At 40.3% G+C, this 26000-nt stretch overlaps 2 protein-coding genes across 5 annotated transcripts in view; one reads left to right on the top strand and one right to left on the bottom strand.

Annotated features, from left to right (window-relative positions):
- Nucleotides 1–26000, top strand: part of wake (ankyrin repeat and fibronectin type III domain containing protein wide awake) — a 370794-nt gene that overhangs the window by 54016 nt on the left and 290778 nt on the right. The window lies entirely within an intron of this gene.
- On the bottom strand, nt 20127–22664 carry LOC109033452 (uncharacterized). Its single transcript, XM_019046075.2, has 3 exons — nt 22384–22664; nt 21234–21521; nt 20127–20611 (listed from the first exon to the last, which is right to left on the bottom strand). Exons 1-3 carry the CDS (start codon nt 22448–22450, stop codon nt 20325–20327), a joined length of 642 nt encoding a protein of 213 aa, XP_018901620.2. The 5' UTR covers nt 22451–22664; the 3' UTR covers nt 20127–20324.

Here is a 26000-nt window from a genome sequence, read left to right on the forward strand (position 1 = left end):
ATGACCGAAAATTGGTATTTTCAATGAAATACTTCGATTTTTCCCGTCGCTGTTTCGAGCACTTCCGATTGCAATTTCGAAATTTGCTTTTGCGCGCAGATGCCTCTATCCATTAGTGTTACTAAACCGTAAAAAAAGTGAAAATTGAAAACAACCCGAGTTGGTGTGTTTTCGAACTCACTGATTCAATTCAATTTAGACTCATGATTAAAGTCAGATGGCTTGTTTAAGGAAAATAGGCCGGGGAAAAAATTGGTGAAATTATCAAAAAGGTAATAAAACTGAAGGTAATTAGATGAGGTGTTCCATAAAGCTATACGAAAAAGCATTCACACGGCTGAAGCAATGCAGTATGGAGAAAGAGTCACGCTGCGCGCTACATCAGCTCGTTCCTCGTATAGTCGTGTATCAGTGTCAGGCGTCTGCATGCAACTATTTTAACTCCTTGACATTGCGTGGTATCACGGCTATTTGAAGGCGTTTTATAGGTTTGGTGCTTTCTCCGATTCGGTTCAAGTAGACTCGCTCATAGGAAAACAGGAGAAGGCAATTTATTAATTCATTAGCTAAACTAATTAAAATCCACAAACGTACATTTGATGTCATTGGTTGATTGGGAATTAATTTGTGAACTTTTCCTGAAAATATTGCTTCATTTTGAGGCTCGGCTGGTTTCGGTATGTTTTTGGCAAAGGCTCCTTATGAAAACAGTAACTGCAAAGTGTTAGTTGATTTTTTCTTAAATTAAGTGTAAATAAATAAATAATGAAATTTTTATTTTTGGATAATCTCATTTTAGATTAATCTTATTTAAAGAGATTAATATAATTATTAATATAAAGAGACAAAGCAAAATTGAAGGTATTATTTTGATACTCCTTTTTATTTTTTAAATTACATTATTTACGGGTTTCAACTGAAAAAGAGGGACGAATGTACGAAGATAACGGCAAATGTTTAAAGATTGTATTAAGAGGTGGGCTCAGTTTACCAAGTAACATATTTCACTCCTTTGAAATTAAGTGTACTTGACAAAATAATCTGGTTGAGAGGCATTGCCTCAAACATATTCAAAACAAACAGAGCCTGCTGTGAAACACCTTGCTTTTTCGGCATCTTGCCCGACACCTCCACCAAAAACCACCGACGCCGCCGGATGGGGCCAGGATCATCGTATTCCCTTTGCAAAACCAGAAACGGGCTTTGCGGTTTGGCCGAAACGGCAACGTTGCGTCGCGGTCGCCGGGCGGGAGAAACCGCGCCAAGTTTTTATTTGCCTCCTCATTATTCAAAAGGCTGAGTCTATGCTGCCGTGCTAAGGAAAAACGCCGTATGAACATTCGAGAGTTGCCAAATTTCCTTTGATAAAACGTTTATTATTGAGGAAAAATTTGAATATTTTTTCTTGAAATTTTCAGGAACTTTAGATCAAAGTACGAACAAAATTCTCTGAAAGATAGGAAGAAAAATATTCATAAGATTACTAGGGAATTCGTGTTTTATCACAGACAATTTGGCAACGCCTGAAGGTTCATACGGCGTTCTTCCTTAGCACGGCAGTATGGTCGAGCCGTGCGGTGAAGGAGGCGAATACGGTAATAGGGTTGAAAACTTGCATTCGAGAATTTGTATTTACACGCCTCTTGTAATGTAACCAGTCTGATTAATAGCCCCGACGTTTCTCAACCTCTTCTCCGCCCCCCCCCCCCTCACCTTCCGTGCATCCACCCCCCTTTCACCTTAACATCTCATGTGCATGCTCTTTGCTGAATGTGCATTCCGCGAGCGTTCAGATTTCCTCTTCCGTTCACTTTCTTTCCGCACCTTTTTTTTGCAAATATTGCAGGGTTGCCAAGCACTGGAAAATAACACATTGGATCTCGAGTCCAGACTCTTAAAAACATCGACAAGAAAAAGTACGCTTGATTCAATCAGAATCTAGCTTAAATCAAGAACCAAGCCTCTTAATTTAAGCGGATTTCGTTTTGATTCAAGCAAAACTCCGATTGAATCAAGAGTATGTTTTCTTGTCAACGTTTTCAAGAGTCTGGACTCTAGATTCAATGTGTTTTTTTCCCCAGTGAGTCTGTTGCCCACAGCGTTTAAAATAAACAGAGAGGATGCCATGCAGGTAAAATTGATTGGCCCCAGAGTTAAAAATTTGTAAAAATTGTCGATCTCGATTTATTTCACTGAATTACCCTCCTCGGTGATATTATTCACCTGCCATAACCGCATATTGAGGTTTACAGAAGCTTTTTAAAACCAAGATCAAGGACTTATCAGGGGCTTCAGATGAGTAAAATGAAATAAGGTTCGACGATTTTTCGTGGAACTTTGAAAAAATGTTTTAAAAATTTCGAGGATCTGTAAAAACAATTGCAAAAGCTTCAATGAATGCTTCAAAATCGGAGGACTCTTTCATTTGGACTACATATTGCAGTTTGGAACTATAAATTCTAGCCCGGTTTAAAAATAACGTAAGTGCCATTAGTTTCCCTATGCACATAGGTGTTTTTCCAGAAGAGCCAGAATTTATAGTTCCGAATTGCAAAATGAAGTCCATTTGTCCGTGTGTGCTCTGCCACATAAGATCGACGACGACGAATATCATTATTTTAATTGGTCACACAAGGAATTAAAAAAACAATGTAAAATTTAAGGGCTTCCGTGCACATTTGTGCAATGTTCTGAACATGAACACTTCCATCACAAATTATGGTCGACTCTTCAATTGGTAAATCAATTCGTTGGTGCTTCGTGAGAAAACTTGAAAAGGAGTCAGCTCGATTTATATCGAGTTGATTTCAGCAGTTTCTTTTCTTTTTTTTTTCTTCTTTTTTTACAGTAAAGGGCATCAAAAGACAGAACAAAATTTCAAGGTTTCGGAAGAGGATCCCATGAAAAAAAGGCAACCCAACCCCCGCACTTTTCTCTCACCCTGATACTCAAGGACATGTAAATTCGAAAGAAACACCAAGGGATTTTTTCTGATCCCCGAATTTGCAACATTTCACTAAAATCCAAAATATTTTAGGCATGAGATTAAATTTTGCAACTCTGTCCTTCACTGCCATCTCTCTCTTCCAGGCATCAGCTTGACTAACATTGAGTTGATTTTTAGGAAAATTTGTTCTATTATATTATCAGAATCATGGTGATTATTTTATCATCATTATATAAAATTCATATGAAATAAACTGTGGAATTGTTCGAATTCTCCCAATATTTATTTTCTTATCTTTTACGTTGAAGGACAGTGCGGGGCAGACAAAAAAATCAAGGTTTTGGAAAAGGTTCCCACGAAAAAAAAAGCGAACCCAGCATTTTCCTTCCACCCTGATACTTGAATCAGAGAGAACGAAAACACACCAACTCGTAAAAATGAAAATAATCAAGATATACGCAAAACTGCACAGTAAGTGTAGAAGTTAGTCTAAGAAAAAGATATTTGGTGTCGAAAGTAAAGTACTTAAGGACACTGTAAAGGTCCGAGTTTGAACAAAAAGCTCAACTTCAATGAACTTTATTAAAATTGATAGTCTTTCATGAAAACTGAGCATTTTCGAGTTACTGAGTTGGTGTGTTTTCGTTCTCACTGATTCACTTATGAGTTATGAGTACGTGAATTCGGAAGAAAAAAAACCAACGGAGAGTTTTTCAAAGCGTCCTAAACCTCGAATTCGCAACATTTCACCAGAATCCATAATCTTTTAAACATGAGATTTAATTTTGCAACTCTGTCCCTCGCCTCCATCTCTCTCTTCCAGGCGTTGTCTCATTTTAATACACCCCCTCCCCCGTTTCCCTGAAACCTCGCTTTACGAAGCACATGTTCCGCGTTTTTCCTCTTACGCTCGCACACCGCAGCGCGCGCTAGTGTCGCGCGGCTCGGCCACCTCTCGCTCGATTAGGTGCAAAATGTACCGTGATTATGAGACGGCGCGGCGGGCGGGAAAAAAATAGAATTCCTCGCGACTCGCTCGGAAAACAAGACGGAGCGGCGCACAGTGGATCGAGTCAAGGAGAGAGGTCGGACATGAAATTTTCAACTAAAACTACTTTTGATGTTTGAACAGAGGCGGATCCAGCAATTTGGCAACACCGGATTTCCTCCATTTAAACCTATGCTAAATAATCGGTGCTTGTCGGAGCACCTGACCCCTCCAAGAATCGATACATTTCCATGAGTTTAAATGGACGAAACCCGGTGCTGCCAAATTGCTGCATCCGCCTCTGTGTTTGAATAGTCACATTTTAAATTTTATGGAGTTCTACTTGGAGAAAATTTTACGGGGAAACCAATGGTACCACTTTTAAAATTTTAAAGTTTCGAATAAACAGGGTGTCTACTAAAACAGGCGGGCCAAAAATCAGTACTTCTACGGTACTTTTTCAGTACATTCCCAAAAAATTCAATACCTCCTCGATAGAAAAATGCCGTACTTTTTTAGTACCTCCATTTGACGAAATTCGAAAAATTTCAAAAATTTCAATTTTTCGCTCAAATTGCGACCTAAATGACCAAAAAATGAAAAAAATTCCGCTGACCTTACGCGACATTTCCGCGCTTTTTCAGTACTTCCGGACCCCATTAAAAAATCGGTAGTGTTTCCGGACTTTTCGGACTTGTAGACACCCTGTATAAACGGAGTTGTGATCTTTTAAACTTTCCGAACATTGGACTGCATTTAGGAACTATAAATTCTGGCTTTTCTGGAAAAACACTTGTGTGCATGGGGAAACTAATGGCACATACGTTGTTTTTGAACCAAGCTAGAATTTATAGTTCCAAATTGCAAAATGAAATCCAATTGTCCGACCTTGCAATTAACTGGATCCACGGTGCGGCGCGGCTCCGAGAATAAACTGGGTAGATTTATTGCTCCGGTCCCGCGGAAAAGATACCGCGACGCGCGGGACTGGGAGGTAACGTGATCTTTTAATATTAAAAGGGGGACGCGCTTTCATCATTTTTCCGGGAGAGGGACCGGAAACTCCGGGTCCTCTCCGAATCCCGTCATATTTGCACTCAAAAGCGGCGCTCCCCGATCCGGGGAATTGATCTTATGGTAAACAGCCGAATAGAATTAGGAGCCGTTTTCCGGCCTTGTTTTCACTCCGGAGGCGTGAAACTTTTTTATTGGCGCTACGTGCCCGGCAACTGGTTACATTCAACTTGAAGGATGGAAATTAAAACCTGGTTAGGATCCGTTCTTGGAAAGTCACTTTCCGGCCGAAGTATCACATGCGCCAGACGACGTTTCAAAATTTCCGCCGCCATTTTATTGTTGTACAAAAAAATTGCTCAACGGGGCTGTTAAAGATTTCGCTGAATTTTTTGAGTGCTGCTGGTAAAATTCATTGAGCTTTTCAAACAGATTCAACCAACAATTTCTATGTAAAAAAAATAAAATGGCGGCGAAAATTTTCAAAAGTCGCATGCCGCTTGTGAAACTTCGGCCTAAAGGTGACGAGATGACGTCAGGCTTGTTTTTCAACATTTTGACCCCCTCCTCCCTTTCTCAATGTCAGGCAGCGCTGAACTTTTCACGTCATCGCGTCTTCACAAAAATCACGTCGTATTTAATTCAACTTCAACCTGGGCCCGGATTTTACGCGGGGGGCAACGGTAGAATTTCTACCGTTCCCAACTTGAGTGGTGGTGGTTGGGGGGAGGGGGGCTTCTGCCAGAAGCGGGTGATCCAGGAGCCCTCTCTCTGAAATTTATCTAGTTTTTAATGTCCATTAAAGCAAAATTGGACGTATTCCTATCGAGCAAAGTGTGGAGGTGAGAAATATGGAGCTCGTCATTTCTCTGGCCGCAAGAGTGAGTGAGAATAATAAAGCGCCAGTGACGTCAACGGAGATGGATGCCGTCGTGCAGCTCGCCTCGTTGGTCATTAACTCATGAGCCGTGTCTACAACGCTCTCTTGCCATGCCCGCGGCTCATGAATTCTGCATTCAGTTGGCACATAGGTCTATTTGATAGAATGTAAAATCCCGCTTTTCCAATTCTTCAAAAGAGATCACGCCCACTTTTACATTGTTTCTTATCCAGCTTTCTGGAGCACACTCAATATTTCTTATCTACACATAGTTTTGTTTGATAAAAATACGTCCAATGGACTACTAGACAAGGTACGGATACAAGCATTCTGATACATGTTTCTTAACCAGAATTTCACGTAGAGCATGATTTGCACAACGACAACTAATGAAACAAACTCCAAACGAAGATATTAACGTTTTTATTCACATTGGTTAAGAGGAATTTGAACTGCCTGCTCACAAGAAACTCAAAGCTCTACGTGAATCAAATCGCGCACTGCACCGGTTTCAGTAAGCTTCTCAATCGAGCAATTTTCACTTCCCACCATGTGTTTTTCAAACTATAAGTAATTTGCTATAGCTAAGCCAAAGCGTCAAGATTGAGTTTGCCAGATTTTTTTATCGCAGAAACGTTCATGATAACGTTTAGCGCGCGATGTGAGTCACGTAGAACATTGAGTTTTCATGAGCGGGTGGTTTGAATTCACGCACCAAGCATTAAATATCTTCGTAAGGAGTCGATTTCGGTAATTTTCGTTGTGCGCATCGTGCTCAACGTAAAATTTTAGTCAAGAAACATGTATCAGAATGTTGAAATCCGTACCTAGTCTAGTGGTCCATTGCCTTTTGCAACCAAAAAGTTTATAAATTAGGACCTCAATTTTTTCGAAAACTTGAAATTCAAAAAGAAATATTTATCGTGAGATTTTTGCTAATTCATGGTTTCATTTACAATTGGACTGCATTTTGCAATTTGGAACTATAAATTCTGGCCCGGTTTAAAAAGAACGTATGTGCCATTAATTTCCCTATGCACATAAAGGTTTTTTTTTTTTTCAGATGGGCCAGAATGTATAGTTCCAAATTTCAAAATGCAGTCCAATTATAACGTATGAAATACAGTGTTGCCGACTTTCAAAAACGTCCTATGTTGATTGTTGCCTCTGCTTCAGCGAAAATCTACGACCGGGGATTTCTGATTGGTCGGTTGAGGAGGCGGCTGAAATCGCTCGCCGGACGGGGACACGCGTGACCGAGCAAGGGCCGCAAAATCCCGTGCTCGGCCGTCGACGGCGGAGTCTAAATCCAGTCGGTGCGGACGCAATCGATGTTACCATCGTTACGATGCCGTGGAAGCGGCTCCGAGTATTAAGGTTCATCGATGCGGAGTCCATCGGCGTCGCCACCGAGCACGGATAATTAAGCGACACCGAAAACACAAGGATTATTCCACCCGATTCACTCAAATCCACCAAAGCGAGCGGCTTTTCCCAACGCCCCGCGTCCTCGTCCCACGGCCCCCGCCAGCCGAACATCCCCGTCTGCCAGATCTCCTCGCGGAATTGCAACCAGGATCCCTCTCTTTATCCCTCTCATTAATAATTGGACGTATTTCTATCAAACGGAACTACGTGCATGACGACGTGAGCCCTGTTTTGCATGCATTCTTATGAGTCTCAGGGTTCATGTCTTAATGCACATAGTTCCGTTTGGCAGAAATGCATCCAATTGTAAACCCCAAAAATCCCAAAAAGCTTATAGATTTACAGGGGTCAAGGGGGTCAGCTGATGACGTCACGTTTTGACTAGAGTAACTTTATAGGGAGAGTGTGGACAACTCGAAAATTTGGAGGGTAGGTTTCATCCGGTCATGTAGCTCTTGGGGCCCTAAAAGGCAACCAACCTATGAACTCGAATGGAGATGCTGCATGTGTGAGGAATTTGCGATTTGACTATTGATTCGTATGTAAAAGTTTGCGATAAACAAGATAGTGCCACTGACTTTCTCTGAAATCAACTCCCAAGCTCAAAAAACGCTCTCAAGTTGAGGCCAAAATGGAAAGGATACCCCACGCTATCCTGAGAGTCCACCTCTACATCAAGACTAACTCTCCATGCAAAGATAGGGAGCGAATACATTGACATGGCTGCCACTTTATTCAGGGACTCTAAAACTGAAAGCACGGTAACCCTGCTAATGTATTTGCTCCCTATCTTTCCATGGAGAGTTTGTCTTGATGTAGACGTGGACTCTCAGGATAGCGTGGGATATCCCCTCCATTACAGCCTCAACTTTGAGAGCGCTATTTGAGCTGGGGAGTCGCTTTCAGAGAAAATCAGTGGGACCATCGTGTTTCTTGCGAACTTCGAGAAATGAATCAATGGTTAAATCGCAAATTCCTCACATATGCAACATCTGCATTATAAACCCCAAGAAGCTTTTAGATTTACAGGGGTCAAGGGGGTCCGCTGATGACGTCACGTTTTGACCCCCTTCCCCCTGTTAAGCGCTGACTCCTCCCCCTATCGTAAGGTATCCGTCACCCAACGACTAACACCCTGCTATGATTGACGGAGTGATTTGAGATATACGATATTTTTTTTGGTGACCATGAGAAAAATTGGCGAAATTCCGCGGAAATATGACAATTTAACCCCCTTCCTCCACCGGACCTGGCATAGTCCAGAATCCGGGGATTTCGATTCCCACCCGTTTCACAGTGCCACCCCAACATGGGGTGGGTTTCGAGATTTACAATACGAGCTTCCTGAATTCTTAGAAAATAGGATTAATTAGGTTAAGTCCAACATTTTCCTGCAGAAATGAGTGATGCAACAATCACTAAACCCATGCTTCTGCGAGAGCGCTTTCACAGAGTGCATAAGGATTCTCTACTAACCTGCGTGCATATTTGAACGTGAAATATATCGGGTATAAGGTTTAAACGTTTCATTTGCTACTATCTTTTCTGCAAAAATATATTGACATTCAGCAAACCTGTCGATTGTAGGAAGTGGTGATTCTTATGAGGTTGGTAACACTATTTCACTGCTCTTAAATATGTCACGAATATTGACCAAATTAGGCACTGATGCAATCTGCGGCAGATTACATCAGTGGGTAGATTATCTGCCTCAATACTATATCGATTATTTACCTGCATTTAGATAGACCAATACAGGCGTGGTTAACTTGAAAAATTGGTCATATGTTAACCTGTTGGACCACACTAAAAAACGTTGGTGTTTCATAAAAAACAAATTTCAGATCGTACAACCAACGTACTTTTCTCATAACGTGGAGAGAGGGACAGGTTTGCCTTACCCAAATTACATCGCTTGGATTGGAAGGTGGGATATCAAAAAAATCTATTTTTTCCGCCTCTTGGATGGACGTGTGGCATATCCCGCTGCATTTTATTTATATTTTCGTTCAATCATAGGACAACATGGTGGATCTAATTCAAAGCAAAGCTGCGCGTATTTTGAGTGTAGTAGCTCTCAATTTTTTAAAGAAATTAGAGAATTGAGGATAAATTCGAGAGGACACGTGGCCATGCCTGGTGAGAGTCGATAGCCTGGAGGACAATTTATTTTTATAGTTGAAAACATTGTTTGCTCCCTTTTCGCATTGTTTTTCTTCTCTCTTTTTCACCGATACCTCTGCTGCACATTGACGTAAAATGGAGCCATGAAACAGCGCCAGAAAACCAATGGTGTGATTTAAATTGTGGCTCAGTTAAGCATGAAGGATAGAATCCGCGTTTCGCAGATGAAAAGGAAAAAAGGTAGTTGTAATACTACTTCGCAGAGGAAGAAATATGCGCGTCATTTACAGGATCAAATGAAATGACAGAACTGGAGCGGACTTGTCTCAAGCTTGGCACAAATTCTCTGTTATTGTTCCCCTGTACATCGATTACTAAGCGCGGATTAATTTTTTTTTGTGACAGGTGTATCTGCTCGCTCGGTCGAGTTTAATAACGATTACACCTAATAATGCTTATGAAGATAGACTTAATGGCAAGTTGGCAAGAGAGTTTATTGCAAACTTTTGTCAATGCGAAAATAAGAGGTGCGGCGCGTCTTGCGGGAAGTGGCTGATAAATCACGATAATTGGGATAACATTTCACAATAAGGAACCACTATTTCTGGCCCATTTTAGAAACAACATACATGCCATTAATTTCCCTATGCAGGTATGTGCTTTTATTGGTGAGCCAGAGATAGTGATTCCTTGCCACTGAAAAAAAAAGATTGATAGAATTTACCATTCCTTCACGCTGTATTTCACACACCGTTAATTTAGAGACAATTCTGCCATCAGAAGAAGGATAAACGTTACTATATACTGGTACAGGTAACCATTCCTCTAGTAGAATTGATTTGAAGATTGGTAGAATTTAGGTACCATTCCTTCATGCTCTGTGAAATACACCGTGCAGGAATGGTAAATTCTACCAATCTTTTGTTTCAGTGATTGCAAAATTTAATCCATTGCATCAGGAAGAATTGAATTCATTCCTAACTTCACAATCTGCAAGAGATATTTCCGATTTTTGGAGCTTCCCGCTTGAAAAAGCATAATTTGGCAAAGACAAAATTTGATACGACACCATACATACGACATTTTTCTGATTTCTGAAGGCATCAACTGTATAGAGGCATAGAAATAATTATTTGGAAATGTTTAGAAACCACCACGAAAATGACGACTTAAGAGATTGTAAACTCATTACAAATGCATCCCTTTATATTATAAATTGTGATACCTCGCGTTGGGGAACAAAATCTGGGACCGAGGGGGTTAAAATGGATCACATTTTGCAATAAGGAACCACTATTTCTGGCCCATTTTAGAAACAACATACATGCCATTGATTTTCCTATGCTGATATGTGCTTTTATGGGAGAGCCATTGATAGTGGTTCCTTATTGCAAAATGTAATCCAAATAAAAGTTGCCATGGAGAAGGGGAAGACTAATCATCAAAAATAACTTGAATATGAAAATAATTGATGCAGATACGTCAACAAGCGTTGTGAGGTCATAACGTTTTAAATATGTGTTTACTGTTCCATCATTAGTCAGTACAGGTTAATTATCATTAATTAATTGGTGCTTCCGTTGGATAATGTTCCTGGCTCTGGTAAAAGTAGATTAATGCGTTTACGTCACTAGGTCCTTTTATTTTTGCACCGTGAAAGCGAGTGGAGTAGGGTTGAACAATTGCATCAAGTTACGAAGAAGGAAACCAACCTACACCGAATTTATCTCGAGAAATAGAGGTTTCAATTACAATTCTTCATAATTCTCTGCAACATTCAATGGTGTATCAATGGATCAAATTTTCGACTTAACACAGCACAGAATACTAAAATGGAAAAAAAGGACTTCAAGTAAACTGCGCTCATTTCGTAAAAACTAATGTTGATAATATGATTCATGCCTTGAATTTTTTAGACCATACAGAAGTTACCGTTCGAGGCTGGAAACACGCGCATAAGCTCCAAACGGAAGAATGAAAACAACATTTAAAATAAAAAAAAAAAAAAAAAAAAAAAACATTGGTTGCTAGGTTCCTAATCATAATTATGTGATCTCTTAGAACCATGACAGCCAGTACCAGACTTTTTAAGTTTTAAAGTTTTCAGATTTTGTCCAGCCACTCCTATGGACTCGATCCACTGTGCACTGGGGAAAAAAAAAACACATTGGATCTAGAGTCCAGACTCTTGGAAACATTGACAAGAAAAGATACTCTTGATTCAATCAGATTTTTGCTTAAATCAAAAGGAAATCCGCTCAAATTAAGAGGCTTGGTTCTTGATTTAAGCAAAAATCCGATTGAATTAAAAGTATTTTTTCTTGTCGATGTTTTTAAGAGTTAGGACTCTGGATCCAATGTGTTTTTTTCCAGTGTGCGCCGTGCAAAAACACGGCATCTCCATCGGTAGCTTTCTCACTCTTCGCCCTCATCACCACCAAAACTTCGCGAATATAAAGTCAAAACCTTACATTGCGCCATTTCTCAAGAGCCGAGGTCTATTTGCAGCATTACCTTTTCCACATCGGAAGTGGCGCTTGGAGATTTCATTGCAGGGGAAGCTATAATCAAACCATTATATTTTTAGCGAGAGGCGTTTACGGCGAGCGATAAAGCGGTTCGAAATTATTCGCTGTCATAAAATGAGCCGCAAATAGCCGTATTCTCCGTCGGCCACTCACCATCCGCCACCTGTTGAACGTACCTCCCCGGTCATATTAAGCTCGAAAGTTCACTTCCTCTATGAATATTCAGTCAAGTATTGCCTCCGGTTATCGTCATACGACACATATTTGAGGCGTTTATATTACGCCCTTTTATACACCCCCTCCCCCTCATTTATTAATATCCGCAGTGGCGATTCTCTTAGGTTGGTGACACTGCTTTTCCATTAATTATATCCATAATAAATAATCGATTCCACGCGAGGAGGCTTGTTTCCATAAACGTGAATTGTTTCGCACACGTGTAAATGGAGGAATGCCAGTATTGCCGACTTGCAACTTGCGTATTTGATACGTATTCACGTATTATAGACTGCCGTGCTGGGAAAAATGCCGTATGAGCTTTCTGACGCTGTCTTTCCTTCGACGAAATACGAGTTCTAAGGAGAATTGTGCATATTTTCCCATCAATTTTTCAGAGAATTTTATCTGCAATACAATCTAAATTATCTGAAAATTTCAAGTGATACTCACCAAAAAAAAAAAAAAAAAAAAAAAAAAAAAAAAAAACCAACAACGATAAAGATGAAAGTTGACAATTTTCCCCTGCCATTTTCAGGTTTTTCCCGACTTTAAATTCCCTGACGATTCCCGGTTTTCCCTGACTGTGGCAACCCTGTCAACTGTCCGCGCGCAACCGGTCTGAAACGGGCATTGCGGCGCATGAATGGAAACAACGGGTTCCTCAATACGAGACCCCCACGCTAAATGTCACAGGGGAGGCCGACTTATCATCCGTTATAATTGCCGTAGGAACGCAATCATAGCAAACCCTCGTCGAATCATGAAATATAAAACACTCGGCTCCGCTCCGCTGATGAACGTCTGAATTATCTAATGCATTTTTTAAACTGAAGCCATCGGCAGTCGATACATTCCGGGGACCCGTTCCAGGGCAAAGCTGTCAGGAATAATTTAAGTTTGACCAATTTTCAGATCGATTACACACGAGAACCATTTGGGTCCGCTGCGCTACATGGCTCTGTTTCATTATCGGCAAGCACTTAACATTTGAAGAGTGAAAATCGAACGGATTTACGCTGAGAGGAGCCAAGTACAAATTAATTAAATAAAAAGGTTGTATGCACACAGGGTTTGCGTGCTTCACAGTTTTTGTCATGGGAACGGAGTTCCCCATGATATTAGAATCGTTCCGTTGCTTTCGCTATGGGATTCCCTATACCTCTGCGACCTTGAGCGTTTCGCCCAGTCTCCGATTTTTGGTTGATTTTCCGATGTATCAAAAACCGTTGTATTTTTTAGCCAATCATGTCTCTACGTCAAGTTGTGTTGATTGCTAAAATTCGCTTTCAGCGAGTTTTTTTCCACCTTGAGATGTCGTGTCTGACTGGTAAATCTGCGCAGAACCACGAAGTTCCGTTTTTAGGCAAATTCTTTTTTTTGGGAGGTTCTGATTGGTTATTTTTCGCCATCAGTTTTCTGTTCGTTGGTGCAAAAGATCGCCTACCTCGGTGTTCTTGAGAAGCCGCCATTATCCCACCTCAAATTTGAAAAATAGAAGTAAAGAAATAATAACCATCGTACAAGGTGGAAAATTGTTCTGGAGGACTCGTTACGGATAAAGAAGTCAAAATCAGAGCTCGATTGATTGATTTAATTCATGGATACGCAAATATTGCCTTAGCTCAACTGCCGCGATCGGAATGCGTGCTGGGATGAACCTCGAGACGCATTAAAACAGTGCGAACCATGGCTCCTACAGCAATGCGCTTTCTCAGCAACAAAGCGTCGAGGTCTCTTGTGATAAGTCCCGCCCATTGCCCGAGTCTTTTAAATGCTATTTTTACTCCCGCCCACGTGGATCCGTCATAGCCTAGTTGACTAAACCGCCTCGTATTTGTGATTAGATGCGGGCACCCGGCGATCGTGAGTTCGATACCCGACGATGGGAACTACTTTTTAATGGTTGTATTGAATGTTTTAGACTAATCATCAAAAAATAATTAATAGTAGATGATAAATGTACAAACATTTTCTCGTGAGTTAATATGTTAAACAAAAATACTGGAATATACCTCCTTCATATAATCAGCCACATGTTCCCCCAAATTAATGACGTTATTTTCTTTTTTCAATAAAGTTAATTTGCATTCAACGTTCGTAAGTTAAGCAAAAAGTACCTATTGATACAAATAGAAAGACATGAAAATAGTATGTCTAACATTTCAGTTGTTTTTTTTTTTTTATTATTTATTTTTTGTTTTTTTGTTTTTTCAATAAAACAAATTGACTGGGACTAGAATCATCGTATCTCTGAAGACAAAAGCTAAGTTTTTTGATACGGAAATACTAATATATTCATCCTTTGTATAATCAGGGAGATGTTGACCCAAATATTGATGTATATTTTCTCTGTTCGCCCAAATTAATGATGGTATTTTCTTTTTTCAATAAAATTAATTTACATTCCACGTTCTTAAAGCAATATTTTCTCCAAAATTCAGCAAAAAATAACAATTTATACCTACGCAAAAAGTAAATAAATAAATAAAGCAATGACATGAAAGTAGTATAGGTAGTACACATCTAACATTTCGGTTACATCTATTTGAATGAAAAACAAGCAGGAAGCTCCAACGCATTCGCGTCGGAAAGCGGCTCTGGCGACGGTAGTTGTTACGCGTTTACGGTTTCCTTGGTAACCTTTGTTTGCTATCAGCTGATGTCGAGTAGTATGACTAGGAAGCTCCAACCACGGCATTCTTCGAAAAAAGCGCGAAAACTTATAGATTTGAATTTTCAAATTTTAAACGTAAAGTACATTTTTTCCAGTGCGAGATTAAAGCACAGACCCGTTTTGCATTATTGACAGTATCACCATGATTCCAAAAATACACTACACAACATAGCATTCGCTCACAGGAAAAAGATATCAATTAAAATAAAATCAGTCCCCCCTAAACAGCAGAAAATGGCGCCGATTCCCATTAACCAACGCGCGGTCTCTCCAATGTAACATGGTCCAATGATACTCCCCAGCTGGGACCGTCCGGAATAGCAGCTCTAGTGCAAGCACCAGAGCCGCTAAGATGGCAACTTAGGAAGCACATAGGTCACTTATCGACGGTGAAACTACCAAACCACGTATCTCGGTTTGCGACGTCGCAGACTTCCTGTCATACTTTATTTTTTGAATGAAAAGCTACTTAACGTCCAGTCTTGAAAATTTCCGTGATTTTTCCTCTTCGTGCGGAGAAAATTCTGTGAAAATTTCAAGGAATGATATTGATTTGGTCTACTTCAAAAAAATAAAATGTGAGCGGAGATTTTTAAACACCGCAAACGAGATACGTGGTTTGGTAGTTTCACCGTCGTTATGATGCGTATTCGGGCATATGCGTAGAGTAAAAATATCATACTTTACGCCGAAAAAACGAAACTGAAAGTTAAATGCGTTAACTTCCAAAAACCCAACGAAAATAAATAATTGGTAAATAACAGCTTTCTTGTATGCAAAGAAAAAAAATTAAAAATGTTAAAAAAGAGATGTCGACACAAAATTACATAGCCCCTTCAATTCTGAAGATACTACAAACGAACTGTACCTTAAAATTTTCATATCCCAGAAGCAAAAGTTCCCATGACGAATATTGCTATCGCTAGCGATTGCAAAAACCAACTTGTTTTGATTAAATTCATATGCACTTTGTTACTTTTAACATAACTACGTCCAATTTCAAGTAACTTAAGCTTCCGGTCAAGCCCAAGAGGCACAGGTTGCAGTAAATTGCAAGTACATGCTACAATGATTACTAATACATCGGAGAGTTATGCATGTTGCTTATCTCCTATCTCCTAACTGGATGGGATCCTTAAATGCGAAAAAGTGGATTACTGATCTAACAATTCAATTGTTAAAAAATATAGCCGACGTGTTTCAAAAGTGCATTTTAGAATAGTGGAAAGCTATTTTAACCACCGGGGTGGGTAAATCATAGCATTTTTTTACTGTAAAATATACATTTAAACATGTTATTGGGCTTTTTTTTAGCTACAAAATTGTTCAATCCGCAATGTCATTTTTTTCCAAGTAGTGAGATTGATTGCGCTATAATTAAACTGAGTAGTTAATTATTAATAATAATGAGTAAATATTTTTTGCATTGCCGGTTTCTCATCTACTTTATGAACTCATTTCATTCCGAAATTCCACTTGATACGTTTACGTAAAAATTCACTTTGTTGTTCGTTGAGTATCATGGATGTACGTGTCCAGCTAATTTCAAGCGCTGGGCGTAGAAAAGGCGCCTTTCGGTCGCAATGTCTCAAAGTCTGCGCTAACGTTCCATTCATTGAGATCGAAGTATATCCAAGACAAGAGAACAATACTGCCATGCTAAGGAAGAACGACGTATGAGCCTTCAAGCGTTGCCAAATTTCCTTTGATAAAACACGAATTTCCTGGTAAAATTGTGAATATTTTCCTTTGGATTTTTCGGATAATTTTGTACACAATTTTATTTTAAGTTCCTGAAAATTTCAAGGAAAAATATTCATAACTTTCCTCAAAAATTAACATTTTATCGAAGGAAACTTGGCAATTCTCTAATGTTCATACGGCGTTTTCCCTCAGGATGGCAGAATTCCGTTTAACCCGGGTCAAATTGACCCGAGACTTGCGAAAAACACGTGCCACGCAGGTTTTATGGGGCCGGTACGTACGAGCTTCAAATATAGGTCTACACTACAAATATATCCTAAAAAAGGATCAGACATCAAATTGAAAAACACGAGTTTTAACACGGGCAAAGTAAGAAAGAGATGTTCGGGTCGCGTTTTTAAACTTTTCTCCCGAATCTGTGTGAGAACTCATACGCAGCATGTTAGCATTGCGTAGTCAAGCCTCGTGCCATAGCGCCTTCAATTTTGCAGATGCAACACGGATATCCATCAAGTACGAATAGTTGCATCTCTGCGCCGTCGTCAACGCGCGTCTTTTCTCTTGCTTCATCTCGTATTTGAAGTGGCATGCCATCGCGCCTTCAATTTTGCAGATGCAACACGGACATCCATCAAGTACGAATAGTTGTATCTCTGCGCCGTCGTCAACGCGCGTCTTTTCCCTTGCTTCATCTCATGTTTGAAGTGGCATGCCATCGCGCCTTCAATTTTGAAGATGCAACACGGACATCCATCAAGTACGAATAGTCGTATCTCTGCGCCGTCGTCAACGCGCGTCTTTTCCCTTGTCCCATCTCATGTTTGAAGTGGCATGCCATCGCGCCTTCAATTTTGAAGATGCAACACGGACATCCATCAAGTACGAATAGTCGTATCTCTACGCCGTTATTGACGCGCCGCATCTTCCTTGCTGTAAATCAATATTGTGTTGAGTGTTGTGATTTGTAGTGGTGCTTAAGGGGCTACCTGAGCAACACAGCCGAAGATAGGAAGTATGTATTCCGGCCTCGTTTATTACCTTTTTCCCAAATCTGAGCGGCAACTCACAGGCAGCATAGTGCGGAACATCGCGAGTTCACGCCTCGTGCATGAGTGCCTTCAATTTTGCAGACGCAACACGGACATTTATCATTCACAAATAGTTGTATCTCTGTGCTGTGATTAATATGAGATGAGGCGTATGTATAGCGTATGGATACGCCGTAATGAAATAGGAATATTGCAAACTGCAAAAATGGCCAAGTTTGTTCCCGGTACTGTAGAATCGTCAGTTCGCAGAGAAGCGTTAACATTATATTAGCCATCGATATGCATGTAATTTGTTGAAACTTTTACCAAATATCCTTTAAGATATTGCAACGCTCTTAACGAGTTACAGAAAATGGATATGTTGCATGTGTGAGGAATTTGCGATTTGACTATTCATCCTTTTGTAGAAGTTGGCGAGATATACGATAGTGCCACTGGTTTTCTCTGAAATCAACTCCCAAGCTCAAAAAAAGCTCTCAAGTTGAAGCCAAAATGGAGGGGATATCCCACGCTATCCTGAAGGTCCACCTCTACATCAAGACAAACTCTCTATGCAAAGATAGGGAGCAAGTACATTGACAAGGCTGCCACTTTATTTGGGGACTCCAAAACTGAAAACACGGTATCCCTGCTGATGTATTTTGCTCCCTATCTTCGCATGGAGAGTTTGTCTTGATGTAGAGATGGACTCTCAGGATAGCGTGGGATATCCCCTCCATTTTGGCCTCAACTTGAGAGCTTTTTTTGAGCTTGGTAGTTGATTTCAGAGAAAGCCAGGGGCACCATCGTGTTTCACGCAAACTTTTACATATGAATCAATAGTGAAATCGGAAATTCCTCACACATGTAACATCTCCATTTACCCATCAGTTTCCCCTTTAAAATATGAATTAGCACAGTGGATTCCCAAACTTCGCAACCGAGATGCGCCCTTTACGTACTCATCGCCTCGTTCGCGTTTTGAGGGCATATTCCCGTGAGTTATGCGGTCGATAGGGAAATCTGACGAGACTTTTACGATATCCAGCCCGAAAGTAAGGAAGTTTACGTAACTTCCGGCGAGGGATTTGGGGGATCGGAGGCGGACGATGGTTCCGGCGCCGGAAGCGGGGAAGGTCCTCGCCCGGAACCAAATCACCCTTCCTAAAAGCAACAGCCCTCCGTCCGAGCGTTTAATTCTATGTCTCCCAAACAGCCGATTCATTCGATGCTAAAACATCACAAGTCCATATTCTGCAAAACTCTAGGCTTGATAAAGATGTCTAGATTCTACAGATTATGAAATAATTTGTGTTTTTGGTTTTAACATCCACCGATTCAACTATCCGACCTCTTTCAGCACCCTTAAACATCCCAAGTCCATATTCTGCAAAACTCTAAGCTTGATAAGGACGTCTAAATTCTACAGGTTATGAAACAATTCGTGTATTAGGTTTTAACATCCACCGATTGAACTATCCGACCTCTTTCAGCACCCTAAAACATTGCAAGTTCATATTCTGCTAAGCTCTAAGCGTCGTAAGGATGCCATTGATTCTATAGTTTATGAGATAACTCATGTATTAGGTTTTAACATCCACCGATTCAACTATCCAATCTCTTTCAACATCCGTAAAAATGGACCGCGTTAAGCAGAAAGAAACACCAAGTCACATCAGCTATTGCCAAATACAATTGGGCAATTTAGTTTTTAACATGGAAATGGTTTTACGGATTTTTGTGCGAATTTCAGTGAATTTTTTGCATAGTACGAAGCACATTCCTATAAATTGTCAATGTCATGCGCACAAACAGTCTCTTGAGCAAAATTGAATTGCCCAGTTAAATTTCACAATAGCTGATGCGACTTGGTTCCTTTCAGCTGAAATCGGACCCAATCTATGGTGCACGGTGGAGCAAGTCAGAAGGAGAAACTGCACACGATGAACTTTAAAAACTTATGTCTTCGTTAAAACAAAACGGAGAAATATGAAAGTGGATCCAATGGGTTTCCCTGTTAAGTTTCCCCTGATGAGCATCCAGGGGAAAATAAGCATTAAAATTTACAATTATAGTCAAGAATTTCACGTCTGACCTCTGCGCACCAATGGAAAAGATACGTTGGACACTGCGAGAAATCTGCGAGGTCCATGAAAAGAGCAGTAACGACCATGCAATAGAGACTTTGCAGGTGTCTGCAATTTGATAAGTATCGTGTTTAAGTGGAAACTACGGAGCGAACTGAACACGAGGATACCCTTGGCTCATGAATTGAACAATTATTGGAGAAGATATGACAAAATGATCTAATCTGCTAAAATACGGGTGTTCGTGTGAGAAATGCCGCCAGATGACATCACAAGGTGGTGCATTTTCTCACTTTTAAATACATTTTTAGATTATTTCCCATATCAGAAAAAAATTAGAGAAAATACTGCGAAATCAGCTCTTTAAGCACTTTCAGATGAAGCAAATAAAAAATGTGCATGCAAATCCATTGAAGCGTTGGGTGCAGCAGGGACATTTCTTAGTTAGAATCTCCAGAGTTAATTTTCATTTTAGAAAGGAAACGATTGGGTGAATTTTCTGGAATTTTACGTTTTCAGTACTGTTTAATCATTAATATTATTCAAAGAAAGCTACAACAAATAACATAAATTTCGACGGTCTAAGTCCGCAACTACGTATCTCATATGCGATGTTTGGCTATCTCCGAGATGCCTTGTCGAGATGCTTTAGTAATATTTTTGATGGACTTCGATGATTATTAAGGAAAATATTCGGAATCTTTCAATATTTAAATTTGAACCTCGGTCTGATTTTGATTTTGTTTTCTTTCAACCATTTCCGGATACCGGGCAAGCCATCATACACCGACAGCTTGAAACTATTGACATTATAACCTTCATTCTCTAGATAAAATTCCACGCCTGAGTTCAATCTACATTCGCATTCAGGCGCACCATTGTTCGTATCTTCCCGTCCATGCAAGATATATATTGTCGGCAGTTGAAGTCCTCCAATGATGTATCCTCCATACTTGTAGCAAAACTTGTGACACTTCTCCATATTGATGCCTAAAAGCGAAGGGCGTGGTTAGAGACTGGATGTCTTTAAGGAGATAGATGCAAGAATACCCTTATTTAAATTAAAATTTTACGAACGATTTCTTTAAAATATATAAACAAATGCTTTAGTGATAAGAGAGCGAGAGACACAATAGCCCGAATGCAGACAGCGATAAAAACACACTAAAATACAAAAAACAAATGGGTATACAAGGCTAGAGGAGACTTAAAACAACCAGGACATTTCGGGCACATTACATGCCCATTCTCAACTGGAAAAGAAGCTAAAGAATGTAAAAATTAAAACGAGAAAATGAGCATGCAACTGACCGAGGTAGGAATCAGTGCAAACTCACTGGATTGCACTCTCAGGTTTGCACTGATTCCTACCTCGGTCAGTTGCATGCTCATTTTCTCGTTGTAATTTTTACATTTTTTAGCTTCTGCTCCAGTTGAGAATGGGCATGTAATTGGCCCGAAACGTCCTGGTTATTTTATGTCTCCTCTGGCCTTGTATATCCATTTGTTTTTTTTTGTATTTTAGTGTGTTTTTATTTTTCAAATGCATTTCGTAATATTTTTGATTGACTTCAAAATTATTAGGGAAATATTTCGACTCATTCTTCTATACCTGGCAAGAATTTGATGTTGTTTTCTTCTAACCATGCTCGGATACCAGGCAAGTCATCATACACCGAAAACTGGAAACCGTCGACATCATAATGATGAGTTTGTAGATAAGAATACACTTCTGGGCTTATGCTACATCCACATTCACGTTCCCAATCTTCCATCTCTTCTTGTACATGTACACGCATGATCGGCAGTACACGTTCTCCTCCAATGATGTATCCTCCCTTATTTTTGCATATCTCCTTCATCTCGTGGCACTCCTCCATATCAGTAGGAAGTAGCTCGCCTAAAAGCGACGGACGTGGTTAAACACTGGATATATTTGAAGAGATAGTTGTAAGAAGGCCCGACGTGGTTAAACACTGGATATATTTGAAGAGATAGTTGTAAGAAGGCCCTTGGGTCGACGATGGATTTCTGAGAAAACAGCTTCCAAGTATTTTTGGTTTTATTTATTCAGATTGTTTTGCAGGTTCATTCGCATATGTTCCGTCAGGAATCTGAGCAGCAATCCAAATACTCTACCCTTGAGTCCCATTATACTTACGGACACTTCACACTTCTCACTTCGAAAAGACATAGTACATTTCTGTCAAATCGAGCACTAAACTACTTTCGGTTTGTATGTTTAAGAATTTATGAATTCTCCCAAGTGGTGTCTTTTCCCCTCTTTTTGACAAGATCATAAAGGCTAGGATCAGAGAAGGTGAAGGAAAATGGGTATTGAACCAACCTTCAATTATTTGCCTAAGGTATGGGTTGTTTTCAATGCCAAATTTGACTTATATTGATAACGATTTTTCTTTTTAAGCCGGAGCGAGTTAATTTCTCACTTATGACTTGTTTTTGAAAGTTTTTGACATGTTCAGCATGCTCTAGGTACATGTTTTGATGAGGATTGTGTTTTTGAAGATCTGTTTTTTCAGCACAAATGAGTTGTCTTTTACCTGCAGCCTATCCTAAAACAATGTTGTCAATGTTGAATTGAATCATTTTGTCCGTTCAAACTCAAATTTTGTGCTGTTTTCCAAACACAGCAAGCCACTCCCTCATCTCAATTTTCATCGCACAAAAAATATTACTATGGAACTATGCGAAAGGACTGAAAAACCAAAGGTCCAAGATGAACAAATTCAAAAATAACTTACGGTAGGTACATGAGGTAGGACCTATCATATTAAAGCTTACGGCCATTAGAATTATAACCAGAGACATGGTACACACACTTTTGGTGACGTCCACGCTAAAAATGAGCTTGTTAGTGCCTATTTTGTTCTTACTGACGCTGATGCCTGTCGAGCGAGGTTCAAGTTTTCAATGCAGATTTTCAATTCGTACACGGGTATGTCAAGCAGGTAAAGATGACAATTTTTATTAAATGTCTCAATGTCGTGGCTCAGACACAGCTCTTGACTTGAACAGCTCTTTCGCATCTGCATGAGGAGTTTCAGAATTTCAAATCGGAAAAAAATTAATTTGCAGCCTGGCATCCCTCATTGACAAAAAATGCTTAAGCGATTCTTCCCTCTCTCATCAAGTAGTAGCATATTTAGCACGCAGTTTTCCTCTTCGTGTCAACCTATTGACGCACGCACCCAGACTGACCTTTTTTTTGGCAAAACAAAAAATGGCTTAAAATCGAACATGAATGCGAGAAATTTCGATAACTCGATTATACAGATCGATTTTCAATTTATCTGGGTTAGTCCTCAAATTCAAAGCTGCACATTTATCGTGTTTTCACCAATGGATCTTTTGCACGCAAGAGACACAGCCAACTGAATACACTTTCTAAGAGCAAATGCGCTCGGAAATTATGTTGGTCCTATAAAAAAAGTCAGAAATAAACTCCTTCAGCGCGCAATCCGCGTAGTTTGTAACACGCTTCTTCAAATTTACCGCATATAGGCGGGCAGTTTTTCGTGGTGGCCGGCCGTCAGGTTTGCCCGGAGAGACCTGACCTGAATAAACGAACAATCTTGCAAACTGTTATAAACTCTCCGTGCGAAAGATTTCAATTGATTCGAAGCTTTTCTCTTAGCACAATAGAGAAAGAAAAAGATAACGACCGCTCGGAAACATATGAAATCATCCAATTAAAAAAAGTTAGTTAATCGTGTGTTTACTTCGGGTAGTTCTTTCTTACTCCTCCGCCTGTGGAAACCAGGTCGGCGGTGATTGAGAAAAACTGCCTGCAGACGCGATAAACTCGAAAAAGCGTGTTATACATGCAGATTGCGAGTTAAGGAGCGGATATCAGACTTTTTTGATGTGGCCAACGTGATTTTCGAGCAAATGAAAGGCTTGGAGGACAAGGTGCCCGAGTGCAGTTTTTGAAAAAACTAAGTTATTATTGATTTCGATTAGATCTAGTCTTAATGCATATTCTGGTAAAAAATTAGGTCCCAAATTCTAATATTTTAACATGAAAATGACACTTTGAACTTTCTTTTCACCATCTGGATCTATGTATTTTTCAAACTTCAAACACGTATTTCTCGAAATAGCGAGAATTGCGCTTATGCGTCTTGTCTTCCAAGCCCTTCAAATTTACTTCCAAACATGGTATTCAGTTGGCTGTGTATTTCGCGTGCAACGGACCCTTAGCACCTCTATATACTGTCATTTTACCTGTACTTTATATCCGTCTCTAAAATGAACAGACCGATCACTCGAGAAAAATCTCTGAATGGAGATGTTGCATGTGTGAGGAATTTGCGATTTGACTGTTGATTCTTATGTAGAAGTTCGCGAGATATACGATGGTCCCGCTGATTTTCCCTGAAATCAACTCCGAAGCTCAAAAAACGCTCCCAAGTTGAGGCTGTAATGGAGGGGATATCATGCTATCCTGAGAGTCCACCTCTACATCAAGACAAACTCTCCATGCAAAGGACAGGGAGCAAATACATTGCAGGGCTGCCGTGTTTTACGAGTTTAGAGTCCCCAAATGAAGTGGCAGCCCTGTCAATGTATTAGCTCCCTACCTTTGCATGGAGAGTTTGTCTTGATGTAGAGATGGAATCTCAGGATAGCGTGGGATATATCCCCACCAATACAGCCTCAACTTTGAGGGCGTTTTTTTGAAATTGGGAGTTGATTTCAGGGAAAACCAGTGGCATTATCGTGTTTCTCGCGAACTTTTACATAAGAATCAATCGCCAAATCGCAAATTCCTCACACACGCAACATCTCCATTGGAATGCGTATAATGATAAAGTTTTATTTGTTTCCCTCGGAAAGTAAAATGGGTATCGATCTGCCCCATTCGCGTTGTTTATCGTAATGGGTGGGTGCGCGAGCTGACCCGAGCGACTCGAGTGCGACCCGGTGCTGCGGAGGTGAAGAGTTGTGTGAGATGAGCTATCTCTCTTGATTCCCCTGATTTCCCCAGCGATCCCACCCCCCTTTCACCTTCGCCCCCCCTCCCACCAACCGCCCACTCCGTCCGGAGCCTCCGCGCTCACATTCCGTGTACTTATGACCAGCAGTTAAAGGACATGCAGTACTTTTCTCTGTACAGAAAGTCTATAGTCTAACCGGAAAGACCTTTTTTCCCCCATTTTTTTTAAAAATTTTTTTAGTAACCGAGAGAAAAAGTGGCGAATCTTCTTGATGAAACCGGGGGGAGCTGAGACGGCCAAAATTTTAAAGTTGAGTTATTTTTTGAACACGCATCGGTTGCGCGCAAGACACACTAATAAGGGGGCATTCAAGTATTACGTAACGAGGGTTTGAGCCAGCGTTACGCTACGTTACAAGGGGAGGAGGGGGGAGGGTCAAGCTCAGCATTACGTAACAAATCCAAATCGGGAGGGGAAAAAACTTTAATACACGTGCAAAGCATGGCAATCCCTCCTTTTTTTTGAAAATAGGGGCGGGGTCAGGATAGCGTTACCTTTGTAATTCAAAAGGGGGTCTGGGGGGGTAGGCCTGCGTTATGGGTGCGTTAGGGCAGGGGGGAAGGGTTCAAAAATCGGAAAAAGTGCGTTTCGTAACACTTGAACTACTAAGGGAATGGTGAATCGCGGTGAGTGATTGCGTCATAACAACTGAGTTCTGGCCACCATTCACATTTTTAATGTATTCCAATATTGATCATTTTTTGCGGCTAAAAATGAGCCTTTAACGGCTCTGCTGTGAGAAAAAGCTACCAAAATCGAGCGTTGATATGGGAAGTAAAACACGGAATAATACAAGATGTTGGTTGATTTTGTGTGTGTTAGTTTTCCCTATGTGAAATCGACAAAATTTTGTGGATTGAAGTTACCAAATCTTGTGTTGAAAATCTGCGCGTCGTTAAAAATTAGTCACCAGCCGCCAGGATCGAAGATGGACCATACCGTCGGTAATCCAATGCGCTAGCCACGCGCTAGGCACGAACTCAGAGAATGGGGAGAAAAATGAGTGTAAATGAGTCCGGCAGGATACTTTTTACATGATCGGATGTCTCAGGGTAACCTACAGTTTGGGTCAATTTGACACAAAATTGTGTTGATCAACCAAGCGTCCTTTGGATTGATCTGACACAAAAAAAGTAACACAGAGAAACATCCAACACAACATTTTTTAACTGTGTAGAAACGGCAGTGCCTTCTTAGTGTTTATAGTATTGCAGCCTTTTTTTACCCACACTGGAAAAAAAAACACATTGGATCTAGAGTCCAGACTCTTGAAAACATCGACAAGAATAAATACTCTTCATTCAATTGGATTTGTGCTTAAATCAAGAACCAAGCCTCTTAATTTGAACGGATTTTCTTTT

Source organism: Bemisia tabaci, chromosome 4, assembly GCF_918797505.1.
Source record: "Bemisia tabaci chromosome 4, PGI_BMITA_v3".
Classification (NCBI taxonomy): Eukaryota; Metazoa; Arthropoda; class Insecta; order Hemiptera; family Aleyrodidae; genus Bemisia; species Bemisia tabaci.